This window comes from Chaetomium tenue, assembly GCF_020726465.1.
Source record: "Chaetomium tenue strain MPI-SDFR-AT-0079 chromosome Unknown F5144scaffold_1, whole genome shotgun sequence".
Taxonomy (NCBI): domain Eukaryota; kingdom Fungi; phylum Ascomycota; class Sordariomycetes; order Sordariales; family Chaetomiaceae; genus Chaetomium; species Chaetomium tenue.
In genome coordinates this window covers 5,823,031-5,844,120 of record NW_027117329.1, presented here as the reverse complement: position 1 = coordinate 5,844,120, position 21,090 = coordinate 5,823,031, and the positions used below count along the sequence as shown (strand labels likewise).

The following is a 21,090-nucleotide window of genomic DNA, read 5'->3' as shown; positions in this document are numbered from 1 at the left end:
TGATTCCCTCCAGCTCCTCTTTTTTGTTGCCGCCTAAAAAAATGTGAGAAAATAGCTAGCGAAATAAGCACATCCGTGTCATTCTATGCCCACTGGGAGCCAGGCTATGCACGGCGCGCTTCCGATGCCAATACCCCGTTCCATCACCAACACCCCAACAGCCCAACCATCCCCAATAGGTACCATTAAGATTTAGGTAGACACCGGCCTCTCGTTCAGAGAAAGCCAACCCCTAGTCCCCAGAGGTCCGGAAAATGAAAAGAGAAACAAAAACTCGAACTTTTGTTTTCCCGACTCGGCCCCGACCCGACCCCCGTTTATTTTATGGTGCCTCGAAAAAGAAGATGCCCCCTGGCATGGGTCACCCGCATTCCTTCAAGCAATCCCAGCCCGTGTCGAGTCCTGTTTAACCTCGACCCTGTACCCCTGGTGCCATGGAGACCAAAATGAAATCCATATCATTCAGCCATGAGTCGTAATGTTCGTTGAGCCGGGCGGATGAGCGAGGGTCTCCTCCTGTCGGAGACCGTCGAAAACCAACATGTTGGTTGGTCAGTTTTTAGCGCATTGGAGCTTTTGCGGCTTTTGGGAAGGGAACTTCCGCCGTAACAGTGCACCCAATAAGGTCGCCCTTTTGAGACGAAATGGGGACGCGGCGGCTCTGTGAAAATCGAGAGTGCCACATCGCTTTTGGCAAGTCGGGACCGTATGGCGTTGACATGCTCTGGCTGCGAGGAGGCTTTTCCTGCAGACGGAAGGTGTTATGCTCGTCACCGTCCTCGCGGCTTCCCCAAGAAGTCTGTATTTTGTGTCAGATGATGGCGGGGTGGAGGAGGTGGGGCACTCGTAGCATACCTGTTTGAGAGTGCAGAGCGCCCACAGCTTGATCAAGCCGTGAAAATAGCCGAACACGATGGAGACCGGCAGGAAAATAATATCACTCGGGTTCTTGCGGAACAAGCCGACCAGTTTCACCACTTTGGTAAAACCAAACATGAACGCAATTTCCGCTCCAAGCAGGATGTAGCGATTCCTGAGCTCCCAGCTCTCGGTGCCCCACCAGCACGAGAAGAGTAAGAGAGGGTCGACCAGGAATGCCAGCGAAGTAAAAGTCGCAATGTGCAGGGCGTAGGTGCACCACGGCTGCTGACTGGATTTTACCGTGGTCAGCAGAAGCTCAGATTCATGAAATAGAGAGACATGACATACGTAAGCACGTATTTCTCGTGCACCAAGCTGGTCCAGTTGCTCCTCCAGTTACTTCTGGCCCAGCGAGAGCACTGGTAGAGGAACTTGGGGCTGTTCTCGAGCGTCGTTTCAATCTCACAGTCGGGGTGGTACTGAATCCAGGTATTCCACTGGTGAGCAACCAGCCACCGAGTGACAAAGTTGTCGTCATCGGCATTGAGGATGTACCTCCCCCACTTCTCATTTTTGAAGTTACCCAAGAAACTATAGCTCTTGAGAATCTCCGTTCTGTAGGCTCCAGTGCGCCCAGACATGCAGGAAGTTCCGCCGTCGATATTATGCGTGGCCGAGATCTCGAAATTCCGTCGCTCAATGTAGGCAGCCCCGAGCCAGTTGAAGATGCGTGTCATGATATCGCCGTCGACCACGCGTTTCACCCTCTGGCAGGTGCCAACACCACCCATCTTGTCGTCGTTGTCAAATGGCGCGAGGAGCCACGGCATCAAGGTGGACGGCCACTCCACGTCGTCGTCGGCCATGACTGTAATCGAAGTCTTGACGTGATCGTCTTCGAGCGCCTTACACACCTGCAGACGTTTGTTCGCCTTGTCCACGTGCAGTACATCGATTTCGACCGAAGAAGCAACATTGGACATTCGCAGAGTCTCAGCCACCTGGCTCAGAGCTTCGTGCTTGTTCCATGTCGTCACGAGCACTAGCTTGGCCGGCTTGCAGGCCAGAATGCTCTCGAGCGAGGGCCGTAGCTCCTCTGGGCGGTTGTGAATGGTGGGGATGATCACTGTGACGTCTTGGGAGGTGTACCTCGGCTTCTCCCAGTTTGGCACCACCGACTTGTACCTCCAATGGCTGATGCAATGGACGATAAGTCGCACGTAGCGATGAAGCCTATGATAAGCCGTTAGCCGTCTGGATGCCGACAAACGGAAAGAAGGCCATGGGGTGCCGACGAGAGAGGCACGCTGCGCCCAGGAAAAGCAACCATACCAGATGATTATGTGGAAAATGGCCCAAAATTTCGTGGACCAGAGAAAGTCCAGCCTCGGAATTACAATATCCATTAATGAAGCCATGTTGAGGCGGAACAAGTGAATAGTGGGTACTGTATCGGCCCCAAGATTCAAGATGATTGGTTCGGGGACGTCCAAAATATCTCCCTGTTGGATTTCTGCAGTTCAACTAGCACGTCTCGCTGAGTTGTGAACCGGGAATCGTGGAGATGGTAGTGGCCTGGTCGAGATTTTAAGACTGGATTCAGGGACGGCGTTCGGACTGATTGTGGTCCGAGGTTGAAGCGAGTGCAGCTGGTCTGGTGAGGCAGGAACGGCACCGCCGTATCACGGGAATCGAGGGCAACTGGCGCCGCCGTCAAGGGGGTAGGAACGAAGGGTCAGCCTGCTAGGCCGACGGGTTGGGCAGGAAGGCTCTCGGACAGTGGCGAACGTTTGGCGAGGAAGGACCGGCCGTGTTCGGAAGGGGGACTGGGGCGGCGCAAGGCAGACGGAACGACCGACACAGGCTACTCCTGCTGACAAGACGGGAATGTGCCGTCGGGGGAAGGTGCCAAGGGATGGTGTACACGACAAGATGGGCAAGAGCTCAAGGAAACAAGACCATTGCAGGGACCAAGTGGTCTCTTTCCTGGTGAACAACGACAAAAAGAAACAAGAATAGAAAAGAACAAGATGTGTCGGCAGACTGGGTTGAAGGGGGGGGGGGGTTCTAGACTCGGGGAGGAGCAACGGGATATATAGGCAAGTGCACGCGGATAACAAGCGAGGCAAAAGGCGAGGCAGGCATTGAGACTGTTACTTAACAAGTCGGCCGAGCGTACCTACCACTTGTGGGAACGAGGAGGGGCGAATGGCGAGACGGGACTAACGAAGGAGACGGTACCTGGAAAGTACAGCACGACGGCCACGGGCCGGCAAGCGTCTCGTGCATGTCACCACTGTGCTCCAAACAAGTCCACCAGAGTGAGGTGCAATTTTAAGGGTGCAGCCGTACCCCAGTACCCCCGTACCCCCGTCCCTCCGCACATCGACCGGCTCCAGCTCCTGGACGAAATCCCTCTTTTGGTGCGTGGCTTCTCGTGCGGTGGAAACGCCAGATGACGGGCGAGACGCGGGTAGGTAAAATGTAGAACAGGGTAGCCGTCCGGCCCTTGTCCATAGGTACATGAGGTGCATTGCGCAGATTGGTCGATGAACCGCACGTCGTAGCAGGGCCAAGCGATGTCGAATCGAGGTAGGGGGGTGCCCCTACGGAGTCCCACACCATGGTGGCTTGCCAAGGCCGTTGGGGCTATGTTCCCTTTAGGGCATCGCATGCACCTCGGAGGAGGGGGCGTGCAGCCAGCGTGCAGAGGAGACAAACCACCCCACGTCCCTTGGAAGCCCCCAGGATGTGCAGCTTTTAATTTTTTTTGGACATGCAAGCGAATCAGACATCCCGATGCATTTACTTCGCTGCTGTTCCATTGCCCGTTTTCAAGGCCTCCTATGGCGCCTCATCAGAGCGTTTTGACGTGCGTGCGTGCTGACAAAACTGAACTCGTTAAGGTCGGTCCAGGGAGGACAAGGAAGAAGCTACCTTACCTATGGATTGCTTGTGCGGAGTCGTGTTTCGAGGTCCACTTGGTGTGGGAGGAGGATCCCCAGAGGAGACAGCTGGGTACCACGAATGTACTTCGTCCTTGGACTGTTTGGAATCCACGTGAGAGTCTGCGGCCGAGCCGCCCGTGCTCCGGCTCTCAGGCGCCTGGGCTCGCCAGGCTTTCGTCGGCCCGGTGAGTCCACCGCGGGCTAGATCGCCGTCGGAGGGCGAGGTCTTCGCAGATGGCTTTCTTTGGCATCACACTTCTTGTGACGGTGCGCTGGCTGCTTGTGGCGAGTGCTCGATATCACATGGGGAGTGCTCCGGGAACGGTTATTGGCGAAAAGGTGGGCAATCAGCGCTGGAGCTCAAAGGCCCACAAGGGCCAAGGATCCATCGATAGCAGTGATCGATCGTCTGGTGTGCTTGGTTGGGATGGCTGTCCTAGCGAATGTCTGTGCGGCGGCAGAGTTCGGCGAGCTCGCAAATTTGCCCATTCTTTTTCCGAGAGACACATAACTACGTACAGATTAGCTGTTCGAAGCCGCGCGGCTGATCGTGGTGAGACCTAGGCCCATGTTCACGCGCTGCACAAGGGAGCGCGGCTGAAGGGCGAGGACCGGGTGTGGAGCTGTTGGTTTCTGTAGTTACTCCTTGGCGTCGCTTTGACGATTCGCGAAATCCTCCAGTGCCCCCCAAAAGACCCCCAACTGCTGAACATGTCTCGCAATTTCACCTGGACGTCCTTGTGTGCCCGGGCTCGCGGCCGAGAAGCGTGACAGCAAACGGCAACGCAAGGGGTGGTCTCCCTCGACTCGGTCCTAATACGGACCAACCAGGTCTTATCATGTCACCTTGCTGAAGACCCCGTCACCCTGTTGGGATTCCGGGCCTGCCTTCTTGGGCAATCTTCTGGGGTAGGGGTGGGATGCAATTTGGAGAACCTGGAGTCGGCGCATCTCAGGGTCCAAACCCACGCAACCGCAATCTTGGACCAGGGTCGGCCGAAACCACCCGTGTGAACCTCCGCGAGCGGTTGTGCTGCGTCTTCCCGTCCCGGAGCCGATTGTGCTTGGTTGTATCGGGAAGCTTTGTGACGGCCCGGTTGAGTACGCAGGTCTTGTTCTCGTCTTCTGTCAAAGCCGGTGTTCTCCGGTGGCGAGGACGGCTTGATATCGCTGCTCACCGTCCGGTTGAAGCCGGCCCTGCACGTCATCATCTCGAGGCACGGAAGACAAGACTCGCAGATGCCCTGTGGGAACGGCTCTTCACTGCCGTTACACCTTGAATACATGACCCGTGCTCCCAAACATCCCATGAGCGGTCCGCGGGTCCCTCCGGAGATATCAACCCATTCGGCCGTGTTGAGGGTGTCAGTGGTAGTTTGACCCACAGGGAGGTGAAGCACACAACACCGTTGCAGTCTTCCGCACGCATCTAGGCCCAATGGCAGCGCCAGGTGAGCGAGCAACGGTACGCTTCGGTGAGCATCAACAGACGAGCAAGGATTCCGCACGGGCAGGGTGCGTGGATTTCGAGACCGGACTGGAGGGTCAAATGCCCCACTCGCCGGCCCGCACCACGCCCGCAGCCAGCAAGAGATCAGCGGCGAGTTCGGACGTGGTCCGTGGTCTGGAGTCTTGCCTGCGCGGCCAGGGTTGCGAAACCATCCGAGTTCTGCCTGTACAGTGTAGTTACAGGTATGGAACGGACCGGCACGGCGAGGACAGCAAACTCTCCTTTCGAGTCCGAGGAACGTTTCGCTGGGTTGGCAAGTATTGGCTCGGCGGCCAGGGTAGGGTTTCGCGCGCCAATTGCCTTCCCACCAGGAATGTCTCTCTTCCCGGTTGACGGACGAGTGTTGCCTAGTCTTTGATATGGAAGGTTCATCAAAGGGCTCCCAACAACAACAGCCTTGCCGGCTGCGCAACCGAGAGGTAAACTACCGGCTAGGGAGGCAGTTGTCCCGGTATTTGGGCAAAATGCCGATACAACTTGCTGGCCGCATTGAACCGGGCTGTAAATGAAAAAGCCGGGTGCTGAAACCGAAGGCCCTTGCGCGAGAAGCCTGCCAAGTCCAGACTGATCATCTTGGGGTCCAGAGATAATGGCGGGGAAACATCTTCTGCCTGCGACTATTTATTTGAAATGCGCTAGCAAGAGAGCCCGCTAAAGCTAATGGCGGGCACGGCGATCTCCCGAATGACTTGTGTGTGTGTGGCAAACAAACAACAAGAGCGCCGGTTCTGAAGGAATAAATTTTTGTGGGCAAAGCGCACAGGCCGCCGGCCGGCTTCGGGAGCGACCGCCTGCCAAGCTTTATCCCGCGAAACGGCAGGGGCAGGCCAGCTTTGGTGGGGGGCCGTCCATTGATCAGTCGATTTTCGAGTCAACAAGGTCTTCGAAGGGCAGGAACAACTCAGGCATTGGATCATAGGTACCTTCTTGATCTGCGCCTTTTCAGTTTTAATGGCGGCAGTAACAAAGAAAATTACGTGCCCCGGCTCGGAAATTCGCTCCGCCCTAACCATCTGGCGATGGGAGGAGGAAAGCACGACCTAACAGTCTTCAAGGTTCTCTCTCCTTAAGTGAACGCTAATGGGAAGGGAGGTTTTGCCGTCTTCTAAAGTTCCGTTTGCGATTACCAAACCGACCAAACGAACACATGGCTGTTACTTCAAACATCAGCATGGAATTGAAACACCAAAAACTTACTTGCTCTTCCGGTTCTAGAAAATTCGCCGTATGTGTTTTCATCCCCTACTACGGCTCGTAACTTGAAACTGCTCTTCACCATTCCGTTCCATGGCTCTAATGTTTTGGAGCGGCCTGAGCGACCAGTCATTGCGCAATCTCTGTTCTTCACCGACAGGAAGTCTCTTCAAGCCCCCCTTCAAGCCCTTCACTCAGGCAACGGAAGGATTACCTTGCTGTCCCACGCCATCACCCCAGTCGTCGCCCAGTCAAATGGGGATAGCAGCGTTACATCCAGAACTTCTGTTTCATTTTCCAAATTCTTCAACAACCCTGCACCTCCCCCGGCCAGAGCAACATCCAACTTCCAAGATACCGTTTATCAGCAGAAAGGAAACAAAAATTGCTTCCGCTCACCATGCAGGTCTGCCCATCACACGCATCACATATGGCATGCCGCACAAACTCCGCACTGCCTACCGGGGCTTGTCCTTGTCTTCCAGGTCCCACCCGGCCCAAGCGCGGATCAAGCGGGAGAATATAGCCCGGGGAAGCAGGAAGGTTCTTCCGGTAGATGCGGACGATCTGGATGATGTGCACCCATAGACTTTGACCCGTGGCTCTCTTTATGCGGTCGGCGTGGCATGTTTAGATGAACCGTCTCCGAAAACGAGCAAAGGACTCCAACGGAACGGCGGAGCCGGTGAGTTGGCTCGCACATATTGTTTTGGAAGAATGGCCGACTAGCAAGGGGCTTGAGAATTTTTTTCCCACCAAGCACTATCCTCCATGACGCGCCTTTCACGCGCATATGCCTTGGAGTCTTGGTTGCATTCTGTTACCACATCGTGCGTTGTCCGGCTTCGCTGATGCAAAGTGTACAGGGTTCAGGGCAGCAAATCCTGTCAACCAACACGGCAAAAACATGGGGCCTGCCTTCAAACAAAATTCGAAACCTCAAGAAATTTTCTACCGTGCCGCCGGAGTCGGGGCACCTTGAGCATTCAGCTCGACCGGTCTGAGAGTGACCGGGCAGGCTACGTGGTTGGCAGAAATAGGATCAGAGCGCGTGTTGTGGGCTGACCGCTAGTCGCGGTCAGACGTAGCCGAGCTCTTTGGAAACCCGTCTTGCCAAACTCACAGGGTACAAGTGCCGGAACGCCTTGATTTCGCCAATGCAGCCCTCCAGCCCCAAGCTTTCGGGCCAACTGGATACATCCTGTCTTGTTACCACTTATGGAGATGCCGTGTCGGTGCTCGGACCGCCCTTGCTCACAGAGGCTGGATTTCGGCAACGGATACTGGCTGATGGCGACGAGAGACCTCGTTGGTGGTTTGATGCACCTTCGTCTTGTAGCAAGCGCCAAACTCGGTCTGCCTGCCGAGCGGCCGAAACTCGTGCTCCCGTTCTAGCACCTCAACTCAAGAATCCAACAAGCCGATAGGAGAAGAACTCATCCCTCTCACGAAGGGGGGCCATTCAGGTGCACAGTTGCATGTTGAGACCGGCCCCGTGAAAGGTGACGAAATACAGGAGGATCCTTGCCTCCATAGGACTCGCCATTTGGCTTGCCGAGGCCGTTTTCATGACACACATTCAAAGCCGCCGAGGCCAGAAGTGTTGTCAAGCTGAGGGGAAAGTGTGTCCTTTGACCTCTGGTTGGCCGAGGCAGGGCGAGTTTGGGGTTGAACACCTGTCCCTCCGTCCCACTGTCGACGCCATCAGGCACATCCAGATCCACATATCCAGCACACCTACCTCAAAACACTGCGGGATGGGCGTCGCCCTTCGCGGGCACTCTTCGATTTTCCGCCCGAAGCTTGGTGTTATGACCAGGATACCCCGCCTTCTATGGGTTCTAGGCCCGTCGTTGGGCAGTCGAATATAGGGGGATGGGCGTCCTGCCATTAGCATGATGTAGGTTCCAGAAGCGTCGCGGCGACTCAAACGTACGTGACAGTCCCGAGAACCCCTGGAGCGCCGAAAATGAAGGGCGAGATTCGGAGCTGAAATTTCACTCAACGCACCCGGGCTGAGCCACACTGTACGCAAGCCCACATGACGGTGCGGTCTCCCATCGGGACATCTGGACTTGGGAGTAACGTGGGATGTCCCCCATGGTCCCGGCACCCCGAACAAGTCGCGAAGAGCACGGCAAACCCAATCCGGACCACTGAGGATACCGTTGAGGCTCGTTAGAAATTACCCGCAGCTTTGGGGTAGATCTCTCCAGCCGCGTCGAGCGCGTCGACCGCGTTGCAGGTCCCCCATTGGCAACGATGGCCAGTTTGCCTTCCAACGCCACTGGCCTGTAGTGGCGTACTGTCCCGTCCAAGAAACCAAGTTGCCACGATTCATAGGCCCAAGTCTCTCCGATCCGGCCAGGGGGGCGGGTTGATGGCCGTCGCGATCGAGTCGCTCTCACGCCTGGCGTTCTCATCTCAACTAACCACGCGAGAGGGTTTAGGAAAAGTCCAGCTGCAACCTGCACACGGCCATCACCAACAACCAGCCTAGCGCTTTGTCGAGACTTCCCCTCTTGTCGCTGGAGCGATCCGGACCGTGAACCGGGTCCGCGGCCTGGGGTAGATGCAGCTGGCTGATTTCCGTTTGACATCGCCATGTCACATCACCCCACGAATCATGGGGTGAATCCGAGATGGGCAAGCCGAGACGGAGCGGTCCTTCCCTCCCTTCCCAAGTCAAAGAGGCAGATCCCCGCCGCTAAGAACGCCGCTGCCTCGAAATAACCACTCAGCTCTCGCCTCGACCTTGTCCCTTTCTGCGGCTTAGGCCTACCAGTCCCTCAGTCGTTAGAACGACTCCCTTTCAGGAGGGCATAATCTCCCGATGCCTTGGGTTGTGATAACTGACCGACTCGCACGGACTCCGTCGGCGTTTGGGAGGTATGTCGGGCCGTCGGTGGGTAAAACTGATAGTTTGTTGAGTGGCTAGCAGCTAGGGGCCGACAGACGGAGGGAGGCAAGCTCGGTGGGCGTTTCTTTCAAGAAGCCCAGATCGACTTAAACCATCACCATCTGTTCGTATTCACGATGTTTTAGGTTGGAGTGCCCCGATTCATCCCCCTGCTCGGACCATAGCTTGCCGCCCGGGGTCAACGGGGACGCCGAAACGACAAAGGAGGTTATTTCCGGGCCGGCGTCGGCATGGTTGGCCAACGGCAACAGGGCGCTGGGCCGACAGGAGACTATTAACTGGCCAAAAGGCACCCCGAGACTCGCTTTGCTGCAATGCTGCCCTCCAACTTCGATCAGCATGCTGTCCTTGGAGCGGATGGACTAGTTCGGCACTTTTTGAAGGGGGTGGGATGCCTTCCAACTGACTTCTCATGCATAGGAGAAGCAGCGATGCATCTACTGTACACACGGGCCCTTATCTCTGAATCCTCCCGGTCCTATCACACCGCCAGGCATGCAACGAGGCCGGAAAGGCAGGTCGATAACGTCGGGCGGGAGAACCACAAGAACCGCACCAAGCACGAACACCCGCCCCGGCAGATTGTTCATTGCTCGCTCAAGGATACAACAACGGCCCGAGAACATTCACACACGATCGGTCGCCGCAAAGGGCAACTCACCTTTTTTGAACCTTTTTTTTTTCCGGCAGCTGCCGGAGGCACAGGGCAGCATCGCTTCCCACCGCCTTTCGTCTGGTCGTTGCCCCACCGCTCACCGCCCTCCTGAGAATCCACCCGGGGATCCCGGCCGGTTGCTCTATCCCCGACAAACCCCACCATCGCAGCCCACCAACCGAAAAGATCAACAGGTCCCGGCCCGTCCAGACAACATGGGACGACAAACTTTTTTGAAACATTTTGTGAAGGATGCGAACCTCATGATCTCTTCAACGAAGTCGCCTGAATTGTTATGCTCGTGGCAGCCACGGACCCCGAGGACCGTCGTATTATTGCTTCGACTTTATTTTTGGCCGCGGGGAAGGAGGGGTTCAAGGAAACGCGGGGTTGGGTTCGCCGCTCCGGACGACTACCCACAGCCATTGATTGCATCGGGGAACAATCGTATTGAGAAAGGAAAGCGGGAAGCTAAAAAAGCATCGGGGCTGGGGGAGGGTCTTTGTGCGGGTTCTGGCCCCATGGCATAACTAGCAGCGAAGGTTCTTCCCATGGCAACGAGGTAGGTTTGGGTTGCCCTTCCGCTTGGTTTGCATCCATCATCCTCTCCCCAGTCTATTTCCGTTTTCAGTCTATTCCGTCTTCAGTCGATGTCCTTGCCACTGGCGTGGGACCCGAACTATCGAACTGTGCTATGTACGAGACAAGTCAGTAGATCTTGGTTCTCACCCCGCATCAGGCGAGAATCTGCGGAGGTGAGATCTTTCTTCCGGGGAATGGAATTGAGACAACAAGCGGGAGTCGTCGATCAGCGGCTCATCCCACCATTCTCTGCTTGCGCTGGTGCTCTGGATGGGAGGTGGACCGCTCCCGTCCGTGTTCGCGGGGCAGCGGGATCGAACGGCCGGGTGCGGTGCCCACCGTCAGGTCAGGATCGTCTGTATCCGGCTGGCGCTATTGACCTCGATCCCCTGGACGGGCCGGGGCCATCTCTTGACCGCCGTTACGGGTCGCGAATTCCGCGTCTGGGCAGAGTTATTTTGTTACCAGTCGTAACCACAACAACAGCGACGTTCGTGAAAAAATGAAAACGAAAATGAAAATGAAAAAAAAAATCCGCAACCAACAGTGGCCACAATTGTTGCAAGTGTCCGTGGTGTTGATGATGTCTCTGGTTGGTCGTGTTTCCGGCCATCTCGTGAAAGCCCTTCCTCCCTCTCAGAGCCAATCGATGAGAGTCCAGCCATCCAGCTGTCCGGATCCAGGCTGCCCAGCCAATCAAGCCGACGCGCAACGAGCAAAGCGTGTGGCTGACGATGCGTGACGGATGCGCGCTTTGCTTGACCGCTACTGGACCGCCGTTTCAGGGCCCCGCACGTCGCCCAAGCCCCGGGCAAGGCATCCTTGCCAACCCCTCCTCTTCCCCACAGTCGCACATGGACGACGAGGGACTGAGGCTGATGAAATCGGTGTGGTTCGTCGATCCCGCCTGCGTGGTGATGAGCGGGTTTGTCGGTCTGATTGTCGCAAAAACAACCAACTCCATGCCAGACCTCGCCCTTTGTTCCCAGTTGCCTTCCCTCCTCTGGACTGCATTCTTCAATTGCCGGCCCATCCGCGCCGCCCGTTTCGCTGACCTGACCTCTCAACATCAGGCAGCCGCTTCTCCGGAGGATTGCGACAAAAAACGACTCGCGATTCGGCTGGTTCCACCTCTCTCTCGAACGACGTGCCTGTGTTGGGGCTTGTGTGTGTTTGTGTGTCGGGCTCTATCCGCGGCCGCGCCGGCGGGATCCTTTTCTCATTTCTCCTCCCAAAAGTGTCACGTCTTTAAATGCTCTTCGAAAGGACTCTAGTGGCCGTCTCGATCACCCGCTCGTCGTGTCGCGCCTGACACGGCGGCAGCGCCGAAGAAACGTCGCGGGGCTCCTCCTCAGTTGCCGCCTCCCCCCGCGTCCATTCTCCGGTGCTAGGTCCCTCCCGAGCGATAACGGGCATCTCTCCTCTCGGTGTTCTCGAATTTTCGGTCTGTGCGGTGCGTACGGTGCGTGCGATTCGGTAACCTCGGTTGTCGACAGAAATGGCGTCTGTGGGCAGTGGTCAATCTGGGACTTCGGTCACTAAGATTACCAAAGCGAGAGGGAAAATGGTAAAGCCGATATTGAAGAGGCTGTCGCATTCGGAGAAAAACTCGTTGGATTTGGATCGCGGTTGGGATGAGCAGCAGATTGAGCAGTTGACGGCGGGGTGGGATGGGGGGTTGGGTTATTCGGGGCAGGCGAGAGATGTCAGTTTTGGCTTTCCGAGTGCTGCCGGTCTCGGGGCAGGTGATGCGGTGGCGGTGATGGGCGGGGGAAGTGCTATCCGAGCAAACCTCAAGTTTCAACACGGTCGTTCCGGTTCTCAAACTTCGGCTGGAAGCGGATCTCGCGCAGCGTTCGTGCATCCATTTGCGCAAACACCACGCACGTCCACGCCGCCATTGTCTTATGCCAATTCTCTGGCGTCGTTCGACAATGGGAGGGACATCTCGCCTACCATCACCGAGACCGAGGACGATCTTGGCCTTGAAACCGGCGGGATCCCGTGCGGACAGGTGACCGCGCACTTGCTGCCGGGTGGAGCTTCGCAGCCTTGCTTTCAACGGCCGTCATTGAACGGCCACCGCGCTTCGTCGTTCCCAGACACACCTGCCTCGAAACCGCCATCTCTTCGCATTAACACCAGTGGTCGATCGGTCTCTGGAACCACCGCAACTTCTTCACGTCTTGCCCACGGCAACATTCCCTCTCCAAGCCATTCCGAACTCAATCTCGATTCCTACAATTTGAGTGTCAGTTTGACCGGCACTCTCGATTCACCTACAGGAAGCTTAGGCGGTGGCAGCGTCGCTTCGCCTCAGCAACAGTCTCAATTATCACCTCTTCGTGCATCGCTCGACATGGGCGTGTTCCCCAATCTCCGTCGCCCCGAGGTGGACACGGCCACGCGGAACGAGAACATTCGTGTCGCGCGCCGTAAGTTCGAGGAGCGCGAACGCGAGAAGGAGGAAAAGTACGACCGCGAAATGATCCGCAAGCGCGAGCGGCGAGACAACAAGGAGGCCAGCCGCATCGAGAAGGGCGAGGCACCGAGCCGGCCCTTGATGCATCGCAAGAAAACGGCTACGGGGCTGTCGACCGTCTCCGAGCCAGGTCCGAAATCCGCCAGGCCGGATCTATCAACCTCACTGTTCGGTTTCTCGGCTCCAGCTCGCACCAGCGGCGTCGTGCTCGGGATCGGGAAGCGGCGGCACACCGACTCGCCCACAATGACCAAGGGAGAGAAACAGGTGGGTTTTGCCGCTCGCCGGTACGAGAGCGTCTCGCTCTTGCCCCAGACACCGCCTTCGTTTGGCGTGACGGTCGACGATGTGCAGTTCGAACGGCCACAGCCACGACGGGGAAGCGGTGCAAAGACCGCGAAAAAGAAGACTCAAGGATATTGGCAGGAGTTCCTCCTCTGGCTGAGGACGAAACTGCTCCGCATGAATGCGCGGTAGATGGCCCTCTCCACGGCCTACTTACGTTCCGCTCGGGTTAAATCACAGGACCAAGCGGCAAGGGGGGCAAACAGAACCCCCACACATTCAACATGACCTTTTAAGCAAGCATACATCACAGCGACCAACGCACGAACATTAGCCATGCACCCGCACCAAACCACCGATTTGCACTCGGTTACCATATCAGCACATCGCGTCTTGCCACCGATTTGATAAGCCATTTGGGCGACCTTTTAGGAGCCCGAAAATCCCCACAGACATCAGACACGATTCATTCTTCGTCTCTCACGACGACCACAACCAGTACACGGCGGAGAGCTACGGGGTAGCACACCCGTGGCATCTGGAGTTGCTTTTTATCATGGCGTTGAAGGGCGGGGATTCCTGTCCTTTGAGAAGGCACGGAACCGGAGGCTGGTCTTTTTGTTTTCCAACCAACATTTTGCGAGGGCGTTTCTGGATGGGGACTCTCTTGTGTTTTTTTTCGTATCGTTCTTTTGCATGACATTTTCACGTTACCTTTTCTTTACGGTCTTTTTTTGGGTCTGGCTCTGTCCCTCACTCTTTCGGGAATTGGGTTGGATTGGATCAGATCGGTACCTGGGTATCGAGCCGATCTATCTATCGGTCTGCATTGGGAAAGGGGATTTCTGGAGCATTACGTCGTCACGTCATCACGTCACGGCAGATTTGGTCCCGGCTCGGGTCTGGGATTTAGAGGGCCATTGAGCTTTGGGAGGGGTTTGGTTTTTATCTCTTGATGGCACTGGATCATCGGGCTGGACTGGGCGAGGTCCCGGAAGCCACTGCGTCCTCGGACCTGGGGTTTCTGGTTTTGCTTCTTTTCTTTATTTTCCTTCTTTTCCCTCTCTCTCTATCGTTAACGGGTCACGGTGGGTGGGTTAGACATGGCATAGTGCGGTCGTGGTTTGACTGGACACACATGGATTAGGTGGAGCTCCCGCATGTGGTTGAGCTCGCCTGCGGTCATTGGACTGCCTCGCATTAGGTAGATCAAGCTTGCTCGCTTGTTTGCTTGCTTTGAATTTACTTGATGCTCCTTTAAAAACAATTATGGATCGTGATGTGAGCTGTGACAAACCAAGGGAGGGGAGACGGCTTGAGCGGCAACACTGCTGGCCATGTCTCTTTGTTCGGGTTTCCACCTTCCAAACTTCCGTTCTTTTTGCCATTCTTACATTGAGCCGTCGACGATAACCCACTTGTTTATTGCCGTCGCCATTCTTCTCAGATCAACCGAGGCATCACCAAAGCTCAAGTGGGGCATCACTGTAACCCTGAACCCACTCAGCCATCTCTTATCCCTTTTAAGCTATTCGAGGTGTACAAAAGTAACACCAAGCAGGTGTTTTATTGGATCCCAACTCCATGGTTCCTTTCCCCCATCATTGAAACTTCCTTATTGATGAAACTCGTTCTTCATCGAATCGTTGTTGGAGGATCCTTCCTAATCCTACCCTGGCTCGTTAGTGCTCACTCGTGCTCAAACAGGGATTGAGTTGCGGGAAGTTGCGATGGGATTGAAGTGAGAACCATTGGAACCGCGTCTGAACATCCAAAACTGTATCTTGTCGGTACCTTTTTTGGATACCTACCATCTGAGGTACCGGGGAGACAACAGTTCATCTCAACTTCGCGTCTTCGTAGACGTTCGACAACATATTCGACCACATACTCGCCACGTCCCATTCATTGAGCGGCAACACAACAATGGCTCCCAACACCAGGCGATTCGCCAACCATCCCGGCGCAAAAGAGGCACCCGCCTCGGCGTTGGAGTACCGGATCGAAGAGGACAGTAATCCTCCCATGCGTGGCTATCCTCTTGTCATCGCCTCGGCCATGTAAGCGTGTTCCCTATGTATATACCTGCAACACCATACACACCACCAAACTTGAAGGCGGCCAACCATTGCTCACCATCCCCAGCATCGAGCGCCTGCCCTTCCTCCAGAAATTACTCTGGCACAACGCCAAGTTCGGACAAGCCAAATACACCCCCGGCCTAGACGGCGTCCCATGGCGAATCCAGGTAAGGCAGCCATCACCACTCACCACTCCTTATCCCAATCCCAACCACCCTCTAACACCCCATCCCTCTTCCCCCAGCCGGACGTAATCCCCTTCGCCGACGGCACCTCCCCAGACGCCATGCTGCCCCTGGAGCTCGAACTGTGCCGGACGCAACCCGCCGGGCTGGCGGGCCGCTTCCTGTCGGTGGCGGACTACCACGAGCTGTACCAGAGCGGGGCGGCGTCGCCGCTCGACGTGGTGGCGGAGCTGGTGCGGCTGACGGACGCGAGCCGCCGGCCGCTGTCGCCGTACGCCGCTGCGTGGACGCAGGTGCGCCCCGACGAGGCGATGAAGGCGGCCGAGGCGTCGGCGGCGCGCTGGGCGGCGGGCAAGCCGCTTAGTTTTGTGGATGGCGTGCCGTTTGGGGTGAAAGATGATTTGGCCGTGGAGGGGTTTGTCTCGCGCATGGGGATGCGGGTCACGAAGGGGGAGGAGTATTTTCGGCGGGAGTGTAAGGACACGGTTTGGCCGGCAAGAGCGTTGCAGGAGGCGGGTGCGATTATGGTGGGCAAGATGAACCAGCATGAGATTGGCATGGGTAAGTTTACATGTTTTTCTCGCCCCAGGGGTGCTTTCTTTTGCTGACGACGCCGCAGACACGACCGGCTGCAATGTGAGTATCGGTTACAATTTTGGCTGGGTTGCTTGATGGTAAGAACTAATCTTTATCAAGCCATCGACGGGGACTCCCATCAACTGGTACAACAAGTCGTACTACCCAGGCGGGTCATCATCTGGCGCAGGGTCTGCTCTCTGTGCCGGTATGGTACCGATTACGATTGGGACCGACGCAGGTAAGTGAAGCTAAGCAGATTCTTCCAAAACATGCCTGACGATTTGTTTCGCTCCAGGTGGCAGCATCCGAATCCCGTCCTCTTTTTGCGGTGTCTACGGCCTCAAACCTACACACAACCGAACGTGCCACATGAGCTCGTCCATGTGTACGGTCGGCCCCATGGCCTCAACCGCGACAGACCTGACCATCGCATACCGGTTCGCGTCACAGCCCAACCCCAACGACCCCGTCCAAAACCTGCTCGCCGTATCCACGCCCCCGGACCCCTCCGCTAAGAAGTACGTCGGCGTGTGCCGCAAGTGGGTAGCCACGGCGGACGAAGACGTGCTGGAGATCTTCGAGAAGTCGCTCGCGCACCTCACCACGCTCGGATACGAGGTCGTTGAGGTGGATCTACCGTTCCTGCGCGAGGGGCAACTAGCACACTCGGCGACGTGCGTAACGGAGGCGGCGGCAGACGCGCGGGCGCGCGCCAACAACCCGGACCGCTTCCTCGACTTGCTCAGCCCCGCCACCCGTGTCAGCCTCTGCACCGGCACCCAGACCCCGGCCATCGATTACCTCCGCTACGGTCAGATCCGCGTCGTCATCATGCGCCACCTAGCCTTCCTCTTCAACAAATACCCGGGCCTGCTGCTCCTCACCCCGGTCACCCCCGCCGCCGGCTGGCCCATCACCCCTGGCGACCAGACCTACGGCTGTATCGACGCCAACAAGCTCATCCGCAACATGACTTTTGTCTGGCTCGCCAACATGAGCGGCTGCCCCGCCGTGAGCGTGCCCGCCGGCTACGCCGAGGCCCCCATACAAGCCGACGGCGGGCCCCTGCCCGTCGGCCTCATGGCCCTTGCCGAGTGGGGCATGGAGGAGCAGCTGCTGGCCTTTGCGAGGGAGCGCGAGGCCTACCTGAATAATGTCTATCCAGGCGGCAGGCGCCGGCCTGAGGAGTGGTTGGATATTATCAAGCTGGCGCGGAAGTGGCCGGGGGTGAAGGAGTTGGTTGGCAAGAAGGTTGAGGAGGCGGAGGAGAAGAGGGAGGCGGAGAAAAAGAAGGAGGCGGAGGAGAGGAGGGAGGCGGAGGAGAGGAGGGAGGAGGAGGAGAGGAAGGAGGTGGATGAGAGGAGGGGGGCGGAGGAGAAGGGGCAGGCAGAGGAGAAAAGGGAGGCGGAAGAAAGAAGGGCGAGGGAAGAGAGGGCGGAGGCAGGGGAGGGCCAGGTGGTGGTGGTTGATTGATGGGTGGTAGAGACGAAGGGGGTTTAATGATGGACTTTTAGGGTACTGGGCTGTATTATGAAGTGGCGGATGGTATAGAGGGCGGAAGATTGGATGTATGTACTAGTTGGGTGTGTCCGAGTTAGCTGTATAAGTGAACAAACCTGGTATGGGTGTTGACGGCCCCTGGGCCAGCCTCTCGTTCGGTCAATGTCCACCAAATCACTCAGGTGGTGTTTTGCCGGCTGCCTGGGACCTTCTAACACTTCATTGAGCCATTTGGATAGGAGACTGTGCGGGTCTCGAGGGCCGTTTGTATTTTGTCCCCCCCGTCGACTCTATTGTGTTCGTACCACGACCAACCACTTACACCATACAGCCTTGATGTCGTGGCGTGGACGGACAAACATGAGTGATGATATGGTACACACGCGCCCCAAATGGGAGCATAATCAAGACCAGATCTATGTTTTTTGAACTACCTACTGGAAATACTCTAAAACGGGGGAGGATGTTTTGGGAATGTGCCCAAGAATGTTTCTTGAAAAGGTTACAGGTGTGAAAAGCAACTCTATCATCCTTCTAATTCCTTAGCTTCCCGTCAAGCTTCCGCTTTTATCCGATGAGCCAACGTTTGGGAAGGCAACAAGATTGTCTGTTCTCTCAGTTTCGGCCCTAGCCCGGTCGATTTCCCGCATCAAGTCCGACGCCCCATCAAGGCGGCCCTGTTCATACCAGAAGACGGTGATTTTCTATATGGTGGGCAACGCATTAGGTAGGGTACCTCTGTTTGCGGAACCTCCGATTGACCTTTATTCTTTTTAATACCCCTCCGGTTTCCTCAGGCCCATTTGTAAGGAATGGATCCTGTGTAGTACTTCTACAATCCTGGTATGGGGCACCCGCAGTGCCTCTATCTCTAAGATCAGCGCCTCATTCTCCTCTCGCCGACCTTGTCTTTTATATAGATCCGCTAGTGATTCGAGACTCGCTAGCGTGTCAGCGTTATCCTTCCCATGCATCCCGGCTTCTATCCCTATAATCTCCTTCCATAGAGATTCGGATTCTTCCCAGCGCTCTTGCTTCGCATATGTCTCTCCCAAACACTTCATGTATGAGATCGTTTGGGGATGCTCATCTCCCAGTTTCCTCCTCCCAATCTGCACAAGCCGAGCCCATAGGTTCCCGCCCTCGATCCATCGGTCTCTGATGGCATATGTCTGAGCGAGTTCCGCGATGGTAATTAGGGTAGAGGGGTGATCGGCCCCAAGGCCCTCGATTTGTATCTTGATCGCGAGTAGGAGCAGCAGAGTAGCTTTCCGCCACTGTGCGTTTTCTCTGTGCTCCAACGCGGCGTCGACCATATACCTCACCAAATCGATGGGTCCGTTGCGCCGTAGGGGTGCCTTGAAGGATCGAGTGTCAGTCGCCTTTGTTCTAGCGTCTCATCAGACGGCATTTGATCTGAACCTCCACCATCTACGGCTGGGGCTATGGAATGTACACGACTACTCGAGTCGTCGTCGATGCTGAGAGCGCTGTTGGGGGCACCGTGGTCTGAAAATACCGGCGGGCCAAGCGACCGCTCCGAGTCCCGAGATCCTTCACCCATCCTTTGAGAATCCGGCTTGTCTGTGGTAGAGGCGCCAGCTTCGGCTGATCTCGGCAACGCAAACATGGCAAACTGTTCGAGGTGGTGGGCCAAGTGATTTTCAAGACCTTTAGCAAACGGTGCTGATTCAAGGCAAATTGGGCAGTGAGAGAGCTCGTCCAAGACGCTGACACCGGAAAGTTCGACGAGGCTGTCCATCTGTTCATTTGTGAGGCGACCGGCGTGGTCCCGCTGCAGATGATGCTTCAGTTGGTCGGGGCTTTTATAAAGCATTTCCGGGTGTTCATAGCACCGATGGAGCCGTCTATGCCGCGAGCTCTCATGGTCTACCCATTGCCTCCTGGACCGGTAAAGTTGGGATGATTCTGGACAATCCTGGTATGTACAGACGTACGGCTGGAGATCGTACAAGACGTGGGACCTAGGCCAGAGTGTTACATGCATTCCCTCCAGTCTTGGAAAAACACGGAATGTTCAACTCACCTCCAAACTTTCCGTTGTCCATACCTTGCGGGGCAGATGACCGAGCAGTAGGGGCACACAAAGTCCTTGCCCCCGAGGGCCTCCGGCGGAGGGGGTGGCAGTTCTAGGCGATGCCCGTCGGCGTCGAGAGCTGTCGACGCATAGGAGACGACAGTTCCCTTCTCCGTCATGTCGTCGAGATTGTCTTGGTACTTGGTCGCCTCTGTCATGGACATCAACGTCTTCGGCTCGTCGGTACCTAACGCCCGACTTGGCTGGGGCATCTCGCCTCGTTGCCCCTGACTAACGGGCCTGGAATTCTCGGTAGCCTCGACTGGTTTGATACGTGGAATTGAATGGAGAGACAACTTTTTCCCATGCTTCTCCCAGTATCGGAAGTGCCTACGCCGTAAAGTGATGGATGCCGCTAGACGAGGCACTAGATAATCAAGGTTCTCTGCGGCGGCAGCTGGGGGGGGCCCTTTTCCTTGCCGGAGGGATTTGAACAACGCACCAACATGCTGCTGGTCAAATTCAGGAAAGACGTCGAAAAGATCGACGCCCGTGTCTGAATCAACCTCTCGGTAGCGGTTCGCTTTGGAAGATGAGGGCCGCAAACGGGGATCGCGGATTTTGAACCCAAGCTCGTATAGCTTCTTTACCAGGTCGACGATACTTGACAAACGCATCGTGAGTTCGTGTCGCTGGCCGGCGGTACTTCCATTATCGTCTTCACTGTCGTCGGTAGATTCATCACTCAGATCGTCGAACCGCGTCTGATCTTCGAAAGCGAGCCGTTACTTAGACACAACAGATATACCTATGCCAGCGTGAGCTCGGCTCGCTATATCTAAGCAGGACAACTTGCTTACTTTCAGTCAAGTTGGAGCGCAGCTGCTGAAGCAACCCGCCGACACTGGACAATATGACCGGGGATTCTCGTAGCCGGTAGTCCAGGGAAGCAAAGCTCTGCTGCAAGGCACCGAGGTTCCCGCACCACACCCTGAACCGGCCACCTTCATTCTCGACGTATTCCCGCGGCATGAGTACAGTCGGATGGACAAGCAGCTCTTTGCCGAGGGCGTCAAAGGACTGCCGGCAGCCACTGGCAAGAGTGAATATGTCGGGCTCCATTGTAGAGACGAAGACCCGAGTGGACTTGAGATGGGCAGTTTGAGTACATGTATGGTAACAGTCTCGTTCTATGATGCTGATGGCCAAGAGACCGAATCGCGAATATGCGCGAGCCTCCCTGCAACGCTCAGCTCGAATTGGGAAATCG

General features: G+C 56.3%; 6 protein-coding genes across 6 annotated transcripts; 3 read left to right on the top strand and 3 right to left on the bottom strand.

Annotated features, from left to right (window-relative positions):
- Positions 1 to 559: 559 nt before the first annotated feature.
- F5144DRAFT_480463 (glycosyltransferase family 2 protein) lies at positions 560 to 2,279 on the bottom strand (the record flags this gene model as incomplete). Its single annotated transcript, XM_066785231.1, has 4 exons — positions 560 to 799; positions 856 to 1,150; positions 1,210 to 2,094; positions 2,194 to 2,279. 4 exons carry the CDS (start codon positions 2,277 to 2,279, stop codon positions 560 to 562), a joined length of 1,506 nt encoding a protein of 501 aa, XP_066649477.1.
- A 6,168-nt stretch (positions 2,280 to 8,447) lies between these two features.
- On the bottom strand, positions 8,448 to 9,524 carry F5144DRAFT_79052 (uncharacterized protein). Its single transcript, XM_066793421.1, has one exon. It carries the CDS (start codon positions 9,117 to 9,119, stop codon positions 8,511 to 8,513), a length of 609 nt encoding a protein of 202 aa, XP_066649476.1. The 5' UTR covers positions 9,120 to 9,524; the 3' UTR covers positions 8,448 to 8,510.
- Positions 9,525 to 10,943, top strand: F5144DRAFT_79345 (uncharacterized protein). Its single transcript, XM_066793424.1, has 2 exons — positions 9,525 to 10,650; positions 10,828 to 10,943. The coding sequence occupies exon 1, from the start codon at positions 9,929 to 9,931 to the stop codon at positions 10,616 to 10,618; it is 690 nt and encodes a 229-aa protein (XP_066649475.1). The 5' UTR covers positions 9,525 to 9,928; the 3' UTR covers positions 10,619 to 10,650; positions 10,828 to 10,943.
- A 1,225-nt stretch (positions 10,944 to 12,168) lies between these two features.
- On the top strand, positions 12,169 to 13,629 carry F5144DRAFT_589465 (uncharacterized protein; the record flags this gene model as incomplete). The annotated part of the gene is made up of 4 exons (XM_066790042.1): positions 12,169 to 12,335; positions 12,367 to 12,429; positions 12,469 to 12,524; positions 12,713 to 13,629. The coding sequence occupies 4 exons, from the start codon at positions 12,169 to 12,171 to the stop codon at positions 13,627 to 13,629; spliced, it is 1,203 nt and encodes a 400-aa protein (XP_066649474.1).
- Positions 13,630 to 15,363: 1,734 nt separating this feature from the next.
- On the top strand, positions 15,364 to 17,755 carry F5144DRAFT_478915 (amidase signature domain-containing protein; the record flags this gene model as incomplete). Its single annotated transcript, XM_066785126.1, has 6 exons — positions 15,364 to 15,497; positions 15,583 to 15,685; positions 15,763 to 16,264; positions 16,323 to 16,339; positions 16,400 to 16,520; positions 16,578 to 17,755. The coding sequence occupies 6 exons, from the start codon at positions 15,364 to 15,366 to the stop codon at positions 17,753 to 17,755; spliced, it is 2,055 nt and encodes a 684-aa protein (XP_066649473.1).
- Positions 17,756 to 18,657: 902 nt separating this feature from the next.
- Positions 18,658 to 21,087, bottom strand: F5144DRAFT_78951 (uncharacterized protein). The gene is made up of 3 exons (XM_066793418.1): positions 20,681 to 21,087; positions 19,854 to 20,589; positions 18,658 to 19,767 (listed from the first exon to the last, which is right to left on the bottom strand). The coding sequence occupies exons 1-3, from the start codon at positions 20,940 to 20,942 to the stop codon at positions 19,104 to 19,106; spliced, it is 1,662 nt and encodes a 553-aa protein (XP_066649472.1). The 5' UTR covers positions 20,943 to 21,087; the 3' UTR covers positions 18,658 to 19,103.
- Between the last annotated feature and the right edge of the window lie 3 nt (positions 21,088 to 21,090).

Coding starts and splice junctions, on each gene's coding strand:
- F5144DRAFT_79052 (XM_066793421.1), bottom strand. CDS start 9,119: ATGGCGATGTCAAACGGAAATCAGCCAGCTGCATCTACCCCAGGCCGC.
- F5144DRAFT_79345 (XM_066793424.1), top strand. CDS start 9,929: ATGCAACGAGGCCGGAAAGGCAGGTCGATAACGTCGGGCGGGAGAACC.
- F5144DRAFT_78951 (XM_066793418.1), bottom strand. CDS start 20,942: ATGGAGCCCGACATATTCACTCTTGCCAGTGGCTGCCGGCAGTCCTTT. Junction 20,590..20,680: donor GCGCTCCAACTTGACTGAAA/GTAAGCAAGTTG, acceptor TCGCTTTCGAAG/ATCAGACGCGGTTCGACGAT. Junction 19,768..19,853: donor TCGGTCATCTGCCCCGCAAG/GTATGGACAACG, acceptor ACTCTGGCCTAG/GTCCCACGTCTTGTACGATC.